Source organism: Rissa tridactyla, chromosome 1, assembly GCF_028500815.1.
Source record: "Rissa tridactyla isolate bRisTri1 chromosome 1, bRisTri1.patW.cur.20221130, whole genome shotgun sequence".
Lineage (NCBI taxonomy): Eukaryota > Metazoa > Chordata > Aves > Charadriiformes > Laridae > Rissa > Rissa tridactyla.
This window is the reverse complement of record NC_071466.1, coordinates 179784723-179806628: the sequence shown is the minus strand read 5'-3', so window position 1 is coordinate 179806628 and position 21906 is coordinate 179784723. Positions and strand designations below refer to the sequence as shown.

The following is a 21906-nucleotide window of genomic DNA, read 5'->3' as shown; positions in this document are numbered from 1 at the left end:
CATGCTGCTGCGTTTGCAGAATCCCCTGCAGAGCGCCTACGGTGCCGAGTCTGCTGTGATCCTACCTCACGTACCTTCATGGCCCCCACCAAAAGGACAGGGAAGAGTCTGGCAGGGGCGGCCCTGTTCTCAAGCTGTCGTCAGCTGCTGAAATAAACCCATCAGCTGACACAAGTGCAGCCTCAGCCTAAATTCCATGTCAGTCATTGTTCCTGCAGATCTCCCATTAGTCGGGGGTCTCTGAAAGTCTGCAGTAGGCAACTAGAAAGGCAACTAGAAGCCCAAAGGACTTGGAAAGAATTAGGCCTGCTGGCTCTCTGCCTCTGAGATATCTCCAAGTTCAGCAGGGAGTAGCTTACTGATAGAAAGACGGCTAAACAAAAGTACATCTGAGTGGTCAGCAGCTGCTTGGGAAAAAAGGCCACTCAATTGGGTTCCTAAATATAGATTTACACACCCAACAAAAACACATTAAAAAAAAAATCTTGGATTTATTTACAGACAAATAGCAGCAATTCCAACAGGAAGACGTTTGCGTTCCAGTGCAATTGTGCTTCAGGAAAGCTGCTGCTCCATAAAAGGGAAGCTGGTGCCGCCAGCGACATTTACGGGACTCGGCAGCCAGGGGAAAACCAGCATTCCTGGTGCGGGAGCGGAGGGGAGAGCTCGACTCTCCTGGAAGCAAAACGCTTGGTCCTCAGCAACGTTCCACCAGCCCGAGGAGGTACCATGAACAAGTGCTTGGTCACTGCACAACCCGACTCCTATTTTTAAGCTCAGGGCTACCCTGGGTTTCCAGTTAAAGGATCTTTCCCAGCAAAGACTGACAACAGTCTCTTACCTGTAACCTACGGGTGGAAATGGCTTGTGCTAAGCACTATGCCACACCGGAACTTCGGATATACGTAACAGGACTTCCCATGTATGCTACATTGGACTGACTAATAGGGTTCATATCTGCCCTCACTTCAAGAAAATCGGGATCCAGGTTTACGTTCTTTTTCTAAGGAAAGTCACTATGGTCCCAGCATAAGGACCCTCATAGCCCTTCTTTAATAGCAGGCACTTATAAAAGAAAACTGCATATTATAAGACCCAAGCAAACAGATTTATACACAACTTGAGCTCCAAATTTTTAAACCAGAAAAAACTCACCTCCCATCTGGACATCAGTAAAGTACACAGAAATCCCAACAGTGGGATTTTTCAGAAGTGTTTAGCATTGTTCTAGCAGTCTCTTTGGAAATCAGTCATTAAACCGTTCATGGGAACAGAACTGCAGCACTGACACTGACGCTGATCACTAGTGGCTGAATGATATACAGCGTGTGAACATACCATTGTAATCATCAGTAGCACACCCAGGAGAAATTATGGCATTCTGACTAAGCGCATATTTCATCCATGGGGTGTCCTGCAGACTGCATCCATCTGCACAGCAGCAGGCTGCCTACAAGGAAAGGAAATCCATACGTTTTGCATGTAGGATGAGTACGAGTGCTGGTTAGCTGTCGAGTACTGAGAACTCCACAGTGCTGCCTTCAGACTCAGACGAGCCGGCATGGTGCAGCTTTCTGCAATAGCTTGCACCGTATCTATCTACCTACCTATTAAAGCACAGTTTCAGAAAACTAAGGCTGAATTGCTAATGAAACAGAAAGGAATCAGATATCTATTGTATAAGAAGAAATACTCCGTAAGACTACCTCTAACTCGCTGACAGTAAGACTTGAAACTGGAAGGAGTCGTTTTAAGATCTCTGCATGTGCAGGACAAAATGAATTGTCTTTTTAGCTGTCTAACTACTTGTAAATAGACTGCAAAAACAAAGACTCTATTTTAAAAACATAATTCAGATTTCTGTTGTACGTAGGAGTGTGACAGAAGAACAAAATCCACTAAATGTCCTTTCTTTGCCATTCAATGTAGTCCTTTTAAAAACTGCAAAATCTATGCCACTTGAAAAAACGTCACCTTCTTTATCTGAAATGCTGTAAAGTTAGCAATGTTTGTATCTCATGTCAGAGAGGTCAAATGTCTACAAACTCCAGACTAATCCTGAGCTGCTCTTTTTCTTGCTTGTTTTTGAACTTTCAGCACCAGTCCTAGCAGAACATCCCAGATAACTATAGTGATAATATCATCGGTTTATCAGCCCTATTTCTGACACTCTGGATAGCCCCAGCTCACCCCGAAGTGGATTTTTGGTCACTGAAAGGTATCTAGACTCCATTAACTCCATGGATTACATCTTTACTGAAGAAAGCTCAGAACAGGAGCTACTATGTAGACACCTAGGACCTGGTTCAATTGCCTAAACATAGTTACCTAGCGTAATCTGAACTGCCCTACGGCATCGGAGGCATCTGCTCAGGGCTCTCATAGCACCTATGGGACACTGGGTCAGCTATGTCTTTCTGGGTAGGCAGACAGAGGTCAGGTGGGATGACCCAGAGCATCTCAAATGGCAAAAAGCACCTATGTTGACACAACTGAAATAAGCCCTTCCTTCAGTCCCCTACATTTAGATATGTAGAAGCTGAAACCCACTCCAGCTTCTACACAGAGATCCATACAAACAAAAAGGGAGAGAACGTAATCGTGAATATTACCAGTACAGTTGTCTGGAACTGGCACTTGCAGCAGAAGATGAAATAATAAAGCAGGACTTGCCATCCTCCTGGTTGCTCTGGGAAGCTGTTCATATCATTCCATTTTTTCCCTATGAAAGTAGCTGAGCTGATTTTGTTCTATACTCTCTGCGCTGTGGCTTACTGAGACTTTGAAAATTTATGAGAACAAAAGATCTAGGCTACACTGCAGATTTTTCCATTTCTTTTTACCAAATGTAAGAACACATTTATCTTTGTGCTTCCAACAGTGTGCTATTGGATTGTGTACAAGGTCTTGTAATTATGTCCAAGGATCTGACATTTGATGCCTTTCATTTTCCAGGTGGAGCTGAGCAACAGTTGTCAGCCATTTATAGCTTTGACCAAACAAAGAAGATTCAAGTAGGTTTTGGTATTTCATGGGTTCACACAGATGTTAAGAAACTCTTTTACTTACAAAGTCCTATAAAATAATAATTCAGGGAGATAAAAATTTGTTTGAGTGAATTTTTTTTAGGAAAAAAGTTTTGGGTCAACTTGAAGGTGGAATGAAAATATTCTCACTGTTCTAATTTTTCCTGGAGAAATTTGTAAAGGTTACACACACACAAATCCAACCTGTTGTGAACTTACGGATGGATTGTTGCAGTCATTACAAACGCTAAAGGCATGGAAAAATTAAAGCCTGGAGATAGTAACGTGATTGCTTTCCCAAGAGTGCCAAGAAGATGCACGTGTCTTCCTTTACCCTGTTCTGCAGTTGTTACTGCTGGTCCAGTGGTTCGGAGCGCGCTCTGAGTCTCTTCCACCCGCCATCTCACCCACTGAAGTGTCAGCAGTGGGATGTGAACTCAGTAAGCTCAGGCTCTGATATGAAGAAGGCAAACTAGAAATGGGATAAGGGGAAGAGAGATGCGCACAGGAAAGAGAATATAGAGGCCCAGAAACTGGGGTAGAAAAGGAGGAAGGACTGTGGAGGTAACAGTTTGAACATCGAACGGCACATCAGGCTTTGGCTCATACATAGTATCTGATATTTTGTCTATTTTAGACTGCAAACAAAACAAGAGATAAAAAGACGCTATTTGAATTCCTTGTCCAACTTGTTTTATATCTTTGTAGATCCCACTATGGTTCTTAAGTATTTGGCAATAACGGTAAGTAATAAAAACACTCTCCTCCACAAAATCAGCTACTCTCTTGAATGGGGCTTTGCCTTGATATCCACAGTTCTAGGGTTTTGCAGCTACAATTCCTTCAGGAAATGTCCCTACTATGTATGATATGGTAGGAGAGAAATGCAATGCAGAGCACCATATTACAAAACAGTTGATGTCACCTTCTGCATCCAGACCGCTCTACAGGCTGTGTGACAGCCTCTAGATCTCAGTGAATAACTGCAGGATACAGCTTGGACTTGTGTCTCCCTATTTGAAGTCATTCTCCACTGAGTGAACAATTGTTGGTCTGCAATGGTTTTGAGGTTTGTTGGTAATATTCGAGGTGCCACATAGCATTACCTCTGTTCTTAATTGGATATTTTATTGAAAGTAACCTACCCAGACCAAAAGAAGCTTTTAAGAATTGCTTACACAACTCAGAAGTGACATCAGTGTTAGTGGGTCAGCATTAGCAGTGCTCTGGGTGCTTTCCAAACATACAAGAGGAGATGAGGTTTGCTCTGCAATTGTTACTTGGATGCAACAATTTTTGCTCTTTTCAGTTGTCCAGCCTTCTATCCCTTCACTTCCCCCATGTTTTCCTCCTCCCTGTTTCCATTCCCGTCCCTTGTCCTGGGTCCTGTGCTTAGAGAAGCTCTGACCCAGCAGACGCTTAGTGAAAAGAAGACCTCATCACTATACAGACTATTCCTCTCTCCGCCCAGAATCTCCTCATGAATTTGATGAGAACTGAAGCCTCACCATCTCAAGGGAGATTGATACCTCGTGTCCCTTCTTCATGTTAGCTGTTTCAGCCAGAGGCCAGATTCAATCACAGCTTTGTGTGAGAAAGACTGTCTGCTGTCAGACTTAAAGTGATCCCTGACGGAACAGAGGTGTGGTACATATTTAAACTGATCCTGATTTCCACGAAGAGTCATTTAGGTCAGGATTGTAGCAAAAAAATGTACATCCAAACACATCTCAGATGGCTGATTTGAAATACAAATCCAAACCCAGACTTTATCCAGGCTCAGAAAAATCATACTTGGCACTTGAGTTAGGTCCAGAATAAAAGGTAGTTGCAGCTGTTGGGTTTGGAGCTTGTACTATATCTGGGCTGATAAGATGTTTGGGATGCAATTCAGTGAGTCACTCCTTTGCCAAAATATAACTATTTTTATGAGTACTATGAAAACAAAGGGTAAATTATATCAAAATATGGTGTTAGTAAGGAGTAGAAAAACAGCCATTTTAGCTCCAAAGACTTTGCTCAGTTTTTACTATCTTAGCTAAATATAGACTGAATATGTTATTTTAGGCTGATCCATTGCTGCTTTCACTGAAAGCAGACAGATGTTCTTGGAAAACGAATTTTATGCATTCAACATTGAAAATTTTGACATGCATATGGATGTCAAGACCAGCATTGTGAGCATTAGATTTTGTTCTTGTACTACTACTTATTATTATTATTGTTGTTGTTGTTATTATTATTATTATTAGAAAATTAATCTCTTTGCACTACTTCAACTCTTTATGAGTTTCTTATATATCTAGAATTCTTAGTTAGCTATTGAGGAGTATAATGTCCTGTTGATTTCTTAGCAGAGCTTCCCAGAGCTGTCAAAAAGGAGATAACAGACACAGTGAGACTCTTAAAGTGGATCTACAGGCCTGCCTATGGAGAAAATTTCAAGAAAATTAAGGTAAATTCATTAAAGGACTGAGCACAGTAAATAGGTGAGAAGGTGCTTTAATACCCCATGATAACTGTCTTAGTACTCATTGGTCTTAAATTGCTTCTCCTCTGAGGATGATCAAGAAAAGGATGGAAGGTTACTTTAACTTTGTTAGGCCACGCTTCATCCAGCTATCTAAAGAAAATAACACTGCCTGCGTACCTCATCTTAATTTTTCATGGTGTCTTCGAATAAGCAAGCCATACTCACCCTATACACAGGACTTCAAACAATTTTTCCTTTTTAATCCCTAAAATATATGGGAGGGCTGGAATGGCATCTTGGCCACTTTTCCATTCCTTGAATCTGCAAGCTGTCCTGTCAGACCTCCACTCAGGTGAGTAGTCCTGCTGCTGTGAGTAGAGTTCTGCAAGTGCAGATTTGCTGAAAAAAATGGTACTTTGCCTTACAATGAATGGGTGCTTAGAACGGTTAGAAAGAACACGGATTTGTTTTAAACACTCTGAAAAGTTGGCCATGTGCAAAAGTATTGGGTCATAAACCATTTTTTTAAAATCCTGTGAAGACAAGAATAAATTGTGTGTTCCCCAATAAAAAGCTTAACTCTGCAGGTTGTTCTTATTTACCATGACGAACTGCTTAATAGTGCGCAAGAAGAATTTCAACAGTACTGTCAGGAAGGATTGACAACAGGATATCAAGGACAGTGTTATTAAGCAGCACTCAAACTGTTCTACCTTCCTTTTGCTATGGATATGGAAACGTATAACCACAGAGGTATATCAACACATCTATGAGTATGTGCACAGGCCCACGTACCTCAAACTGCTATTGCAAGAATTTCTGAGATTTTTGATTCAGTTCATTATCTTGAGGATTTTGAGTGTTCTCATATATATTGCATCTAAGTGCGAAGTGACACCGTGTAAACACGTGAATGTGTAAGCCATGTCTGTTCTAATCATGGATTTGGATTAATCAGAGAAATAATTGTGCAAGTGTTTGATTTTCAGATGTCTTCTTGCTCTTGACAGATTGAATCTGGATTTGTATGATAAAATGAATGGGGAGGAGAAGGACTGTTATACATCCATTATTTTTTAAAAGTACTAGGAATTAGTACCCACGATTCTGTTTAAAAGTGAAAAAGGAAATGAGACAAGATTGGGAGTGGAGAAAAGGAGAGACATCCTGAAAATATAAAATGGCTTAAAAGCCCCACCAGTTGTGAGAACGACAGCACTCATCTCATCTGTTCTTTTTATGGTTCTTTAAACTACTTTCAACTATGACAAACATTTTTCTATATGAATAAAATATCATAATTTTTAACATTTAAGTTAGCATAAAAGAGACATTTTTGTTACGAAAACTTTCAGGATACTTCCCTGAAGGAGTAGCTCACCTTGCTTTGAGCACAGATTTACATAAACAGGTTTTCCCGTCTCGCTGGCTTCTAGCTGCATCCAAGTATGAAGGTATTTCTTACTCTGCTTGGCCATTACCTTCTGACCTTGCTTTGTGAGAAAGAGAGAGCTGTTGGCCACCTTCAGGAGCCCATCCTCCTCCTGGCAAGTCCACCTGACTGCCTGGGGACAATCAACGATGATGCTGCGAGATGACAGGGCAGAGCGTGTAGAGATGCTCAGGCACTGGGCGGATTTCACATGGAGGAGCCTGTCATCTGCCGTCCACTGCCACTGCTGGTTGAGGTTGGTCATATTGCACTTTTCCATAATGACTCCTCTCTTTTCTGAAAGACACTGCTGTTTCTGGACATGGATAATCAGAAACCCTTCTGGAAGAGGAAAATTCCAGAAAAATGCAATAGATTACACACGGTTATTTAACAAAAAGCAAATTCTTGATGATTTAAAGTATATCAGCAAATAAATCTCGCTTCCCACTTTCTATGTGTTGAACTTTTCATGAACTTTCCATGTGTTGAACCTATTTTAAAAAAACCCAAATGGACAACCCACATGATACAAGTACTGGTAATGCAAAGAGTGAGAACGCAAAAAGCAAACTTCTGTGGCAAAGGTCACCTTGACCTTCATGACATACAAGAATGAAAAAAATTAAACTGGATATGAAAGGAATCCAAGAACTATTGACTTTAAATACCAATTCTAAATACCCCACTTCCCCTGCTTGAAAGCATACACACATCTACACAAGCTCTCAGTCTTTTTCATGGTTTATGACACAGTCTTTTTACAATATAATTTACAGCATGGAAATTGTTTTACTAAAACTCCTAGTGTTTCTGAAGAAAACATATAAGAGGATATTCCCAAATCTGTGTGTCTCTGAGTGCCTGTGCCGTTACAGGAATGGAGGCTCTTTACTGATAGGAAGTACATCTGTTTTACTGGATTTACTCCAATGCCTCTAGCTGTTAGTTTTGTGACCATCCTAATTCACATTAGATGAGCTCTTTGTGCCACCACACTTAAAGATCAACACCAAACGCTCAAGCTAGGAGAACTACAATGCATTCATCAAAAAACCCTGAAGTTACTAAAGCAAAATCCGTACTTGTTACAGAACACAGAACTGGATATTTCAAATGCAGCCTCCCTGCCACATCTTGTTTACGTTTTTCTCTTTTTATAATCTCAGTTACTCAAACATTTCCAGCCTTGCTAGTTACAAAGTGCTAAATGCAACATGTATATTTATTTCCCTTGACTGAGGTTTGTCATCCCCCTGTTTTTACAGATCTGGGTATCTTCTAACTAAGCATCACAGAAAGCTCCTGGCTCTGGGAGTTTCACAGAGTAGAATAAAAAATAGGAATCTCCCCTTCGAAGAGCTTGTCCCAAAGCTCAGCTCCCGGATTGTCTACCAGGAGATCTTCTTAAAAACAGAAGAGGTATCTACAGCATAGAAGAAGACAGTTTATTTTCATTTGGAAAGAAATCTAAACAGAACGGGCTACGTTGGCCCTGCCCCCCATTCCTCTTGTATGAACCCAAGAGAAGAAGTGACTCGGTTTTTGTAAGTCGCCAGCTGCCCCAGAGGGCTCTGCTCGGCGTCAGAAAGAGCAATACAGCAGAGGGGAAGTGGGGAGAGACACTTACCTGAGAATGTCAAGGCAAGACAGGTAGAAACCAGGACGTGAAATAAAGAATCCATTTTGCCTCTAGCAACTCCCCATGCTTCTCTTAAAAAAACCCACCTCAGATAAGTGAAGCGAAGGCTAGGAAGGAAATGTGCCTTCACAGGGGGAAAAAGTCAGTGACGAGCACTTCCTTCTATTCAATTGTTTTGGGGAGTTTTACACCACTTTGTCCTTTCATATGATTCTTCAGAGTTTACAAGTTGCTTTATTTTGGAAAAATACAAGCAAAAGAGAGAGAGGTTTTTAAACACCCGGGTAACTAAAAGAGATGACATTGAATCTCTTTAGACTAGAAGTCTAATAAAAAGGTTTTATACTTTTGTGTAATTTGCTGCCTGTGAAATCTTACAACCTGCAGGTGATTTGGATGGGGCTGAAGAAGTATATACTGTATTATCCAGGGAACAAACACACATTTTTTGGTAAGTGTACATAATCAAGCAAAATCTCCATATTGATACTTCTAACTCCGCAAGTTCTAAAAGCCAAGTGGAGAGGGGGAGGCAAGGGGAAGAGGAGGAGGAAAAATCTCTTAAGTCTGCACTGGGTCTTACACGAACTCCCCCCGAGGGATCAAGTGATGCTGGTTTTGCCTTCCCATCAGGTGATCCACCTTGCTCCATGTCAGTGGGAGATTGCCCATGTCCTCTGGATTGGCTCTCCAGTGGTCTGAAGCCATGGTGGTGGCTAACCAAACTGTGCTAGGCTGTGCCTGTTTATGGGGGTACAAGAGCGTGTGGTGCATTAACTGATCTAAGCAAGAACAGAGACTTCAGTAAATATTTTATATCAACTGTAATTTATTAGCAGTATGAAGCAAAGTCAACATCACTGCATTAAAAACTCATTATACCCTGTAAACAGACCTCCCAGTGCTGTAAGTCATAATGCCAACTTTGCATTTCTCTTAAAAACAAACTCTTGCTGAATGTTAAAGGAAACAGTCATAGCAGCATTTTCTTTCTTGTATAACCTGTTGTGGAACAGTTCATATCACTAAAGGCGTCCACCTCTTACTGAAAGAGATAGAGCAGATAAACAACATAAGCAAAAAATCCCATATTAATAAAAGACAGACAAATATTTAAAATCCTTACCATTTAATATATGCTACAAAGTTTCTTTTAAAAGTAAAATGACTTACACAATTTACAAATACACTGGATCTGGGTCTGTAGCAGAAGCATGTTCTAAGACAATCAACAGTACAGGGTAAATACATACACACTGAATAACAGACATTGTGCCCTGCAGCTGCTCTGTAAGACCTACAGTAAATACACATTTAATAGTTAATAGTAGGAAGAACATATATTTCCATATAAAATATTAACTGCTTTTGAATATTTTCAAAACCAAGACTTTTGATTTTTTTATTATCTCATCTTTTTTTCTAATCCATAATTGAACACTTGCAATTTTAGCAGCAAGAATATTATGTGGCCAAGAAACAAGCTCACCACATAATCAGTAATAGCACTTTACAGTACAGTTGACAGTCCATTCACAAGACAGTTTGCAAACGTTAAAGCATTTATACACTTGATAAACATTTCTTCTGTGGAAGTTCCAATGTCCATCCAACTGCAGCAGTAGCACATACATACATTCCATATGGCAGATATCAGTATTACAGAATTAAACCCACCTTTAGATATATACGTGAAATCCATTTGTTGTTTCAATACGGTACCTTCTTTATAGATCATTTTTGGGAAGCTCACAATACATTCATATACAGTAAGGGTCCAGCAATCTCTACACTTTTGCCAAACCATCCACAATCCTTTCAGAAGTTGGCCTCAAAGCCGCTCTTCCCACTGCAGTAAACTCCTTGAAGAAGCTGCTGGTAGGTAATGAAATAAATTACCTCAAGAGACTGACATTCGATTTTACCCTCCGTGGCTTCACTGGACAGCTTCTGCAGAAAGTCTGCTTTCATACAGACTCAGTGCATGGTGCACAAATTCATACTGTTCGCTGGTCTGAACCATTCCACCTCTGAAAAGGAAACACATCGGAACGAAATGTTGTTTCGTAAGAACGCAACAACCTCCAGCCCCTGCCAACCCCATGACCACCAGACAATACAAGCCCTTTTCTCAAGTTTTGACTTAGAGTTTGCTTGAGTAAGTGGGAGAGTTGCCTGAGGAGAAGTACTTTCTTCATAACTTACACCATTCAGCACATGCCCAGCATGAACCACCATTCCCAATTCCGTCAGGGTAAGAAGGAGAGAGGAAAACATCTAGCATCTATGTTAGTAAAACATACATTTCAAATTCAACACATCCATAGAGAATTTTGCTCGGTCATTCAGGCAAGGAAGGCCAGACACACGGATGCAGCATTACTATTGATGGAGCAAGGCAGTATTCAGAATTTGGCCTTTCGTTTTTGTCCTTTACTAAAAATGTAACCTTTGGTGACCCTCACATCGCCTGTGCGGCGAACAGCTCTTCCTGTCCTCTTTCTAACGCCTACAGTGCATCCTGTCTGAACAGCAGCCACCTAAGAAATTTTACAGCAGTGACTCATTTCAGCACCAACAATACAGAAGGGTTTAACTTGACCATAAAAAGGACTAGTTACAGACAGCTTGGATTAGATCCCTACATTTAATATATTCACCTGATAACAACCCCTTTTTCAGGTCTAAGTATGAGGATCAAATCCCACATCTCCAGTGCCAATTGCATTGGTAGGGAGGGGATGATGTCCTACAGGAGACAGGTGTGATATTTAGTAAAAGTGGGATCATTCAGCTCTAAAATTAAACTGAGCCTCTTTCTGACAGTACTAAGGTCTTCCAGGTCTCACTTCTCACGGAGTGAAGCCTTAAATTTACTTAATTCCACTTTTAATACCTCATCTGCCAGGGTACTCAAAGCTGCCTACTCTGCTTCTAGAACCAAGCCCTAGTTCATCCTCAGCATTACCTTTGGGGGGATGAAAGAGTAAATGGCCATAGCGGGAAGGAAGACGTTAAGATATGCATTGTATTTGGCTTCAGCTAGATCTTCATTTAAACAAATTCATGAGGGATTTGGATCCAGAGCAATGCCAAAGACAGGTATCTTACAGGAGAAGGTCTGACAAACCCCCACGTGATCCCTTCAAACACCCTAGCAACAAAGGGGTCTACTGATATACAAAGCTATATGAAAAATGGTAAAACTGCCTCAACAAGTATTGTCCTTCAGTATTAGAGAATGTTATCCACAACCATAAGGCCCTTTAAGTTTCCTCAGTGATACTGGATCGTTAAATGGCTGTGGCAGGAAAAACATAATTAAAATAATACCTACTTCTTTAAGCAAGCGATCAGCTCTCTGTGCTCCTCCAGTGAGCTCAGGCAACTGTAGAACACCTTTTAGTGAGCTGCATGCCTATTATGATATGCTATTCCTAGGAACCAAATCACAGGTCCTTAAACGGTCCCATCCGGTGCAAAATGCAGCAGCCTCTTAGCTTTGCCAACAAAGACATCCACAAATTCATAACTCTTGGCTGCCTGCTGCCTTCAGCTGCTCTCCTCTGTCCCTGTCCCCTGCCTGTAGATCCAGCGAGACTCTAAAGGTGACGGGAGGGCTTTGCTCTGGTCCTCTGTGCTGCTTAGCCTCCTTCCTTCCTCCTCGCTGCTGCGTCCTGCCCTGCCCACGCAACCCCTTCCCAGCCAGCTTCCCTCCCTGTCTTCCCCATCAATGTCCCCCCAAGATGTGCTCTGAGGGAGTGCATTTCCCAGGTTAGATCTGCTGTGTGGAAGGGGTGGAGGAAGGGAACGTATCCAGGGAGAAGGACTTGGCAGGAAGGGCAGGTTAAAACAAATCTGGCTGCACTAGGCTGTTTGTGGGGTTTATCCTTGCTCCTTCCTCTTCGGTGATGAACACAAAATCCCCTAGAAAGCAGGTATAAGCCTGGCTGGGGCTGAGCCCAGTGCTACCACATTTGGCCTGTGCTCGCAAGCACAACCAAGATGTTACGGTACTTCTGAACTTTGTGTGGGCAAACGAGTGCTCGTCCCTGTCTGCTTAGGGGCAGTAATATAATATATTGTATAATATTGTATAATAGCCTTGTCAGTGCTATTATACAAGGGATTCACAGAACCACAGCATCACAGAATGGTTTGGGTTGGAAGGGACTTTTAGAGATCATCTAATCCAACCCCCCTGGCCGTGGGCAGGGACATCTTTCACTAGATCAGGCTGCTCAGAGCCCTGTCCAACCTCACCTTGAATGTTTCCAGGAATGGGGCATCCACAACTTCCTTGGACAACCTGTTCCAGTGCCTCACCACCCTCATGGTAAAAAATTTCTTCCTTATATCTAGTCTAAATCGTACCTCTTTCAGTTTAAAACCATTAGCCCTTGTCCTGTCGCAAGAGGGCCTACTAAAATGTTTGTCTCTGTCTTTCCTGTAGGCCCCCTTTAAGTACTGAAAGGCCCCAATAAGGTCTCCCCCGAGCCTTCTCTTCTCCAGGCTGAGCAACCCCAACTTTCTCATCCTGTCCTCATAGGAGAGGTGCTCCAGCCCTCAGATCATTTCTGTAACCCTCCTCTGGACCTGCTCCAACAGGTCCATTTTCTTCTTATGCTGGGGGCTCCAGAGCTGGACACAGTACTCCAGATGGGGTCTCACCAGGGTGGAGTAGAGGGGCAGAATCATCTCCCTTGAACTGCTGGCCATGCTGCTTCTTCTGCAGCCCAGGATACAATTGGCTTTCTGGGCTGTGAGCACACGTTGCTGGCTCATGTCCAATTTTTCATCTACTGATAATCCCCAAGTCCTCCTCCCCTTTGTTCTTGGGCAAGGCTCACGTTTAATAGCAAGGAATTATCTGTGACCCAAAAACATCAGTTTGTGCAAAAGGCTGCATGGAAGAGCGTTTCAGGAGGAAATCTCCTCAAGGAGGGGAGGTTTCCTCTTCCACATCCCTAGTGCCCAGAAGGGATGTACCCACAGCTACGGCACCTCTGGGCGTGCAGCCTTCGTCCTCTGCCAGCCCATACTGCCAGCTCCTCTGTGAGCTGCTGGGGCCTCTGCTTCTTTGGGGCTGTCTGGGGTTGTGCTTGGAAAAAACAGCCCCTGGCACTCTTAGGGCTTGGGGACTGTGACCAGCAGCCACGGGGAAGGGAAAGGTCCTTTACCCTGCCCTCTGGCTTGCTGCTAGTGCAGCTGGATGCAGTCTGCTCCAGAATGAATGTGATGCAGGGTTTGAGATTTTTTTTTGAACCTAAAGTGATTAGTCAAAACACTTAAACAATGAATTGACGCACACTGGAAACTCTTTTCATCCTGTCTGAGGAGCCAAGAGCAAAGTTATCGGACGTCATTCCAAGAATGTGCCTTTAAGGTTAAGAATGTGCAAAGTTTCTTGATATCACAGTAAGTCTTGAAGATGCCTCACATCAAACATTTCCTGTTTCTGTTGCAAAACATAAAAAATGAACTGGGAAAAAAAGTAAGCTGAGCAGACCTGTGGGTCTATCTTTCTATGAATCCACACCGAGCATGGCTGTATCTCCATCCCGGGTCAAGATTTTGAATGGATGGTTATTTCCTCATGTTAACTCAGCACAGATGATTACTGCCAGATCTGTTCACCCCTAAACTTACGCTGAACAGCTAAGCAGAAAGGGGTATCTGGACATGCCTTACCTGGGAACAGCTCTCCCCTGTCTCATTCCCTGCTAGAGCTCTATTTTAAATTCTGTTTCCAGAGGAGCTACGTAGGCAGTTAATTAAAGTATTTTTCAGCATAACTCTTTGCCACCATCTGCAATTTGTCTGGATGCTTGTTCAGTTCTCACTGAGTGTGCTGGGCAATGGGAATGTTTTGGTAAATCACTACAGCATCACGGTGAGCCCCTCAAACGCAGCTCTTCTCTATTCTCCTATTGCTCAATTCACTTTGGTAGAAATGTGGCCACGGACCCATCTGACAAAAAGTTCACACATAAGTGGATACCATCGAGTGTGTTTGTTCCATCAGTAGGTCTGCGTTTGGATGGTGCAGCTCTGAGCATGAGCAAGCCTGCTTGGGATCCTAGCGGAGATGAGGTATCAGAAATGAAACGATTCAGTGTACCTCTTGGGCAGGTGTCTGGCCCCTAGGTGGTTAGATAAAACGACCCTTTTATGATAAACTCTCTTTTTTCTGTTTTGTGAGGGCAAATCTTACGTACAAAGAATAAATTGGAGCTCAGCTGCTGGCCTGTATCACGAGGAAGACAGCCTCATCTCTGTTGCTGCTCTGCTCCTGGTTGTACCCCATTGCTAATGTTGGCCAGGCCGGTAACTGAAGTGCAACACAGCTGTGGCCAGAGGCAGCTCTTGCAGCCACACCTAGTGGGATGTTTAGTTCATTTTTCCAGCTTGATGCCACATGTAATGAGCCCACCTCACACGCCATCTACCAATAACCACCACGTCAGGAGACCGGGTCATCAGGGCCAGCTGGTCTCGTGGAGTTTTGTCCATATAGCACTGATGCTTGTCCATTTTATGAACCTGCAATCTGGTTGGGCTGACAGCGGCTACCATAGCCTTAGGGGTGCTAAGCTCTGCCTTAACAATCCTTGCTATAAACTGACTGCCAGGTGAGTGAGATCCATTCCACAATATGGCCAATTGGAAAAGGGAAAGAAAAGGAGCTTTTGGTTACTGATTTTTGCCCAGAAAAATGACTTTAAAAATTAAAACACAGATATACTTTTTGTCTCAGGCAATGCCTGAGAATATGAAGAGCTGAGGTGCCTTAAGCAAGATCTCTGGAGTCTATTTATATAATCTGAAACTCAAAAAACTACAGAAACGTGCAAATCACAAGACTTAAGAATTTTTATAAGCTTTGTGTCACTGAGATTGCTGTTATGAATGTTTCTATTTGGGTCAGATTTTCATTCTCTTTCCAAGTTTATCTTGGATATTAATACATATAAGAAAGTTCATTGGTCAGATACACTCAATGAAATTGTGTTGTCAGTTATAAAGCTGAAATATGGATTATTTTTTCTACGTCTGAAATAATGACATAAAAATGGTGTAGCTGAAACCAGAGTTTGCTTCCACTTCTCTACAGTGGAGTGTAAAAGCAATAAGAAAAAGATTATCTTATAATAGAAATACTAAAATAGGGGAGAGCACTACAAACCTTTTTCAATAAGATGAACAGATAATCAGAACAGAGTGTTGGAAATTTGGAGTTGATAATTTAAAACAGAGTAAGCGTTTTTCCCTCAGCTCTTCCATCTTTTTTGTTGCTGAGATTTTTAGGTCAGGAACTCCCCTTGGAGAATTTTACACTCTAAGTGGCTCGTGTTGCCCTGTGAGGATCACATTGCAATTTCTGTATGATGAAGGCGCGTGGGAGGGGAAGGCAGAGGAGGTGATCCATACACGCAGTCAGCTATATGGATTCTGGTCCTTTGTTGTTCCAGTACCTTTCAGAGCTCTTCAGAACACAAAAATCCTGCATTGTCCCTTCAACCCGAGCTCTTTTTCAGCATTTGCACCCTTATGGGTTGTTTCCATTTAAAGAAGAAATGCACGTCAGAAGCAGTTAATATACTTGCAAGGAAATTATACGATCTGGTACCTACAGCAGGAGAGGAATGAAACTTCTCTATTCTTGGTGCGACCCTGTTTATTTACTTTATACAAAATCCTGTTTCCCCAAGCAGAATAAGAAAGAAAAGTACAACCAAACCAGCAGCTTCCATTGTGCACAATACCCACATCCTCCTTTCCAACACAAATCTCTCTTCAGCCATGGTTTCACAAAACAAAGCACTCTGCAACAATGCTGGCTTACAGCGTTCCTGCTCCCAAGCTGTGAATTCAATCAGGGAATTGATCTGACTTAAGAAAATTCTGCAAAAAATGCCTTGCTATTTTCTTAAGCTGGGCAAGTTTGCCAACCCAATTCAAAAGGACCCCCAGCACAGCTGAGGAAATAGCAACAGCACCAGATTTGGCTCTCTCCTCTGCATAAAGAAACTACACACTGAGTGAGCCTGGATGTCCCTGTCAATCCAGGCTCAAAGACAATCCCTTGCCTCCAGATTGCCCCGTCTCTCTTGTGTCCTAGTGGGATGCCGCAGACAGCAGAAAGCTCCAGGAGAGGAAAAGAGGAGCGCCAAGTGCCCAGCAACTGCAGGGTTGCCATCTCAGGAGAATTTCATTCAGTGGAGTCTCACCCAGTTTCACCCAGAAAACAATATTCCTTACTCAGAATCTAAATACAAATGTTACTTTGAATATTCAGCAAATGCTGTCATAAGGGTCAGCAAAAGTGATGGCAGCCAATTCATGTAAAGAAACATTCAACTGTGAAAAGGTTTTCAGAATCATTACTGAACCATTACCGATCATTACTGAATCATTTCAGTAATGATTTCAGAATCATTGTCTGATTTTCAGAATCATTAACCGACTTATGGTACTTCTGGAACTCACCGATCCACTCGTAGCTGGCAGACAATGCTCAATGCATCTACAACTCCCTCTTCCTTCAACTGCTGACAACCAATGGCCGTGGCAATAAAACATCCAGTTCTTCCTATACCAGCACTGAAAAGAAGGCAAAATTTAATAGGAGAATGGAGTTCACAGATCAAACTGGAAAACACTAAAATAATATGAAAACATAGAATAGAATATGAAATCATGAATAGATACGAAAACGCTAAAAATACAAACCACAGAAGTGCTAGAACCCACAGTTCTTGGGTGCATGACTAGCAAGGGTAACTTCTCAGCTCACTTTCTTAGATAGAAATGAAAGGGTGCACCGTTCTAGCAGTCCAGTTGTTGTGGGTAATTTGTGAGGCTTACACGTTTCCAGTTTGCACACAAGTGTATGGTAAGAAAACCAATCCCAATTAGTACCACAACGTCCAAATATTCTCTGGCACAGTCCAAGCAAACGAAAGAGATACACACTGAGCTGGGGGAAAAGCCCACCTAGAGGCAAAAGTCAGCGGGGCTTTATGTTTGAAGCCCTCAAAGTATACAGGGGTTTTGCTAACCATACCTCTAACCGTGAAGGTAAAAAGGACCTACAACCGTGCTGATGAAGTTAACCCCCTCTCCTGTGATTCTGCTGGAGGGAGAAGGATTTGGTGCCGTAACTCCCCAGGTTTTCCTGACGCCTGGTTGGAAACAGCCATTTTGGCATTATTTTCACTCCTTGGGCATCCAACACTTTTGAGAATCTCTGACCCACTCTGTTTCTTGCTGAAGTAATGTGGAATTCAGTGCAGCTCAACCCTGTTGTGCTGCATGGCAGGAAAATGTGAGAAAAATAGTTAAAACATGAAGTCAGGGGTCGAGATCTCCATGCCTGGCTTTATAGTAAACACTTAACCCTCTGGTGCCTTGCTTTCTTCATTTCTGCAATGGGTATGAATGCTACCTGCCTCATAAGAGCACTGCAAGAGTTATTTAAATTAACGCCAGGAAGAATCCGTTGAGTGTCTCAGATGGAAGCTTGATATGTCTGACTGCAAAGTGTTACCAGGAGTATGTCCATTTGCTACAGCTGAAACAAATCACAGTCTACTCACCATGGAATGAAAGATAGGAGTGCTTTAGAAACTCAAGAGCCCTCCCATCTGGAAGTGAAAATGTCCAAGAGGACTCAGCAAAACTAAATATATGAGGATGTCTAAGCCAACCGTGAGGGGATAATGAGATGTAAAACTGGCAGCATAAGAAAGGATCGAGTGAGATGAAGATCCTGCATTGATAGCCTGTCTCTTTGGACATCAATAACTATGGGATAAAATGTATCCAAAAGCAGAAGGACATAGTTCATAAGGAGGGGTTTGGAGAAAGCAGTCTAATGCATACCCCCCTTCTCTTCTTCAAATATTTTGAAACCCCTGAAAGTGGGGCTAACAAGTTTAAACAATTCAGATGTAAGTGAAGTTGGCTACAATGAAGGGTTCTTTTTTTCCCTTTTTTTGAGGGTGGATTAAGTGTTCTTGGACACGTTCTTCATATGTATTAAACAAAGATTAGGGTTTTCTAATGTATTTTCTTCCTCAGTTCAGGCGTGCCAGTCCTCTCCTATTACATAGCTTTATTTCAGATAGTGAGAGATAAAAATGACATTGTTCTTCGCTTGCCTGACATTTCTTTCCTGGTATATCTGCAAAATATGGAGAGCTGCTTACTTTGAAATATTTTCAAGCACCCAAACATGTTCTATATATACATTTCTGTTATATATAATCTTTCTAATTTTCCCTTCTTTTTTAGGAGTGTAAGGTGTAGTAGCTCATTTGTAATGACTGTGGTCTGTTAATTGGGAGTGTGAAATATTGGACTGTTACGATTTCGGGATTAAGAGAGGCAGGCAGTATGCTTTTTATAGAACACGTTTATGCACTAGTTGATGAGGAAAGAAAAGCAAAAATTTCCAGCAATAACTTTAACAGTGTCAAGTTACTGAGCATGAAAATTTTATCCCTTATTCTCATTTAAGAAACTCTTACAAGTCCTCCAATATGCCAAATTGCTGGTTCTTCTGGGATGTAGAAAACGGCATTGTGGTCCAGATTCTCAGGCAATTTGGTTTCACTGACTAAAGGGGGATAAATTAGTTTTACATTTGCAGAATATAATTCCGTGCTCTAATTCTTCCTTATTGATTCAATTTAAATAAAAAGCCCTTTTCCCTCTATATTTGAAATCTCTAATTAAAACTTGTATTTGATCCCAAACCACCTAGTTGCCATTAAACCCAAACTTATTTTGATGTCCTAACTACACATCCAAAGGCCAGATTAAGGAGATATTTTTCATATTTACCCATGCTTTCAATGAGTGACATGAGAGAGGAAACACATGCCTTTCCAGTGAATGCCACTATAAAGTTTGGTATGAATTTAAAACTTTCCTTCTTTTGGAAATCTGTGTCCTTGGTGTACGTGTGTAATCAGATCTGATGATTTCAAGGACCAAAACAAATGTTCACTCTTTCTCCTATTCTTTTGCAGAATAGGAACTACTTAGCTAAAATAAGTCAAGTCCTTCTTATATCCTGAATGGGCTCATCACTGAAGTGTGTAAGAAAGACAGCACCCTGTGCTTACAGGCTACAAGAAGACACGTACAATAAACTGAATTGCTTTTTTTCCACTTGTGTCACATTAAGAAATTATTAAAGCACTTCTGCTTCAGATTAAGGATCATTGTTTGAGTGTCCACTGTAATGCTCCTCTGGAAATAACTGAGAATTGTGCATTTGTATCTGAGGTCCAAATTTAAAAGTGCGCACAGGCTCTCTAAGACCTGGATGACCGCAACTGCAACTCAAATTAAAAGGGAAAAAATTATCTGACTATGAAATGGAGTGTGAGTTTACCCGTTTTGTAGACCATACTGTAGTGAGCATATAGATAGCTGAGTTATCACTGAAGAACTATTAATTTTAATCACAGCTGAGATGATATCTGGGTCTTTAATCATGAATAAACTCCAGTTCATAATAACACACTTTGCTGTCATATTATTCACCCCCAAAAGACACCCCGTTCTTCTGAAGACCTTCATTACTGAAGATCCTTACTGGAAAAATGGGACTCTCAATAGCCATCCACAGATTTGTGGATTACTTAGGGAAACTACAATTCCTGATATAAACAGCTGCATAAAATTTGGGAAAGTTCCTTATTCATCACATTCTGATTTTGCAAAATGTCGGGTGGTTCAAATCTGTCTTCTATTTCTCTAAATCTCCAAAGTATGGAGTTGAAAAGAAGTGGTTCAATATGAAAAGTTCTGGTTTTGATGTACTTCTAGGAAAAAAAAAAGTATTAACCCAACTGTAAGAGATGTATCATCACAGTTATGAGACAAAGCAGGTAAGGAAACATTGATTTTAATTTTTTTTTTTTCTGTTTTGCTTCACGTACTTCTTTACACCAATATAATGAGTCCAGTACTACTTCCTACTACTTCAACTGCAACATGTGGCAATGAATCAATATAAAGCAATAAAATGGAATTTAATTAGAATGATTAGAAGGACATTCTCTGGTTCATTGTAATTTCTGTGAATAACACCCTGCTCTTGAGTACTGAATAACACTTTGCTCTTGAGTATCAAACCAACTGCCTTTATGAAAATGTTCACAAATTTTAGTACTGATGTGTTTTGCTCTCCAAATTTGTACCTGATGCCTGCTGTTCAAAATGGACTTACTTTACAACATTTTAGCCAACCAGTCACAGGGCATTGCATCTGACTTAGACACGTAATTATGCAACAAGACTAAAAAGAAAGCAAATAATGAATAAGAAACAGAAAATAAATACTTTTTCCAGCTGGTCTTTCAAAAACAGAGTTCATTAGCAGAAATGGAGAATGGTTCAGAAACAATTTGCTAGCAACAAGGGAGTTCTCTCAAATCCTCAAATATGAACTGAAAAAGCCAATTAGCTTGAAGAGGATCTGGGGAATTTTACTCTTCCCCAGATACATTCTTTGTTTAGGAGGAGGACTGTCGGATGCGATTTGCTGTGGCCTTGCTTTGGGCAGGCATTTAAGAGCAGGATTGCGAGTTACCTGCAGTGCACAATGACAGGCCCTCTGCCAGGTGATTCCACCCTGTCCTCTTCTACGTCCAGCATGAGCTGAAGCAGAGGCTGAGCGCTGTCGGGGGTTTTGTGGTCCGGCCAGGATGTGTACCAGTAGTGTTTCACACTTCGGGACTGACTCCCTTGCTGAAAATAACATGAAGATTTTATATGCACGCTTGTGGTGAACAATTCTTTTTATTTCTCTCAATGTTATGGTAAAAAGACAGTAAAAATGTTAAGAGAGACTTAACAATTTTTGTTTTATTAGACTCGGAGGATGCAATTGCAGGGGAACAGCCATGCTTCCAGGGACACGGTTGCAAGAAGGGTTTGTGCGCCTGAAAACTCAGCTGTTGTTTCAGCTATGTACGTTCTGCTCCGTCCACCCGACTACTAACTTCCTGACCGTGTGGTCAACCGGGAATTTTCAGAGGTCTGTGTTAGGTCAGTAAAAAGATCTAGAGAGACTAACTTGACATAGGCTTCTGAATCTCTAAATTATTATGTATATTCGCTACCATTTAAGGATATTATCATAAGGGTCTGGTACTAAAACTGCAAGAGGATTTAAGTTAAAAGTGCAGAAGAACTGCCCTCTAGATTAATCAAATGTCCCAGTTTGTCCAGTTATTCTCTCCAACAGAGGCTTCTACCACTTACTTCAACAAGCCAAGGGGCTAAATATGGGCTACAGTAATTTGTGTTGGATGAT

General features: G+C 41.6%; 2 protein-coding genes across 4 annotated transcripts in view; both read right to left on the bottom strand.

Moving 5' to 3' along the window:
• PTPRB (protein tyrosine phosphatase receptor type B) overlaps positions 1 to 8684 on the bottom strand; it is a 64430-nt gene extending 55746 nt beyond the window's left edge. For all 3 annotated transcript variants that reach the window (XM_054212911.1, XM_054212920.1, XM_054212901.1), the window contains exons 1-2: positions 8562 to 8684; positions 6881 to 7273 (exon numbers count right to left, since the gene is read on the bottom strand). In XM_054212911.1, the coding sequence (XP_054068886.1) occupies positions 6881 to 7273; positions 8562 to 8616 (448 nt within the window). In that variant the 5' untranslated portion in view covers positions 8617 to 8684. The remainder of the gene's footprint in view (positions 1 to 6880; positions 7274 to 8561) is intronic.
• A 180-nt stretch (positions 8685 to 8864) lies between these two features.
• The window catches only part of PTPRR (protein tyrosine phosphatase receptor type R), a 143941-nt gene continuing 130899 nt past the window's right edge, over positions 8865 to 21906 (bottom strand). The window contains exons 11-13 of the mRNA XM_054188887.1: positions 21181 to 21338; positions 17064 to 17177; positions 8865 to 10603 (exon numbers count right to left, since the gene is read on the bottom strand). Of these exons, the coding sequence (XP_054044862.1) occupies positions 10510 to 10603; positions 17064 to 17177; positions 21181 to 21338 (366 nt within the window). The 3' untranslated portion in view covers positions 8865 to 10509. The remainder of the gene's footprint in view (positions 10604 to 17063; positions 17178 to 21180; positions 21339 to 21906) is intronic.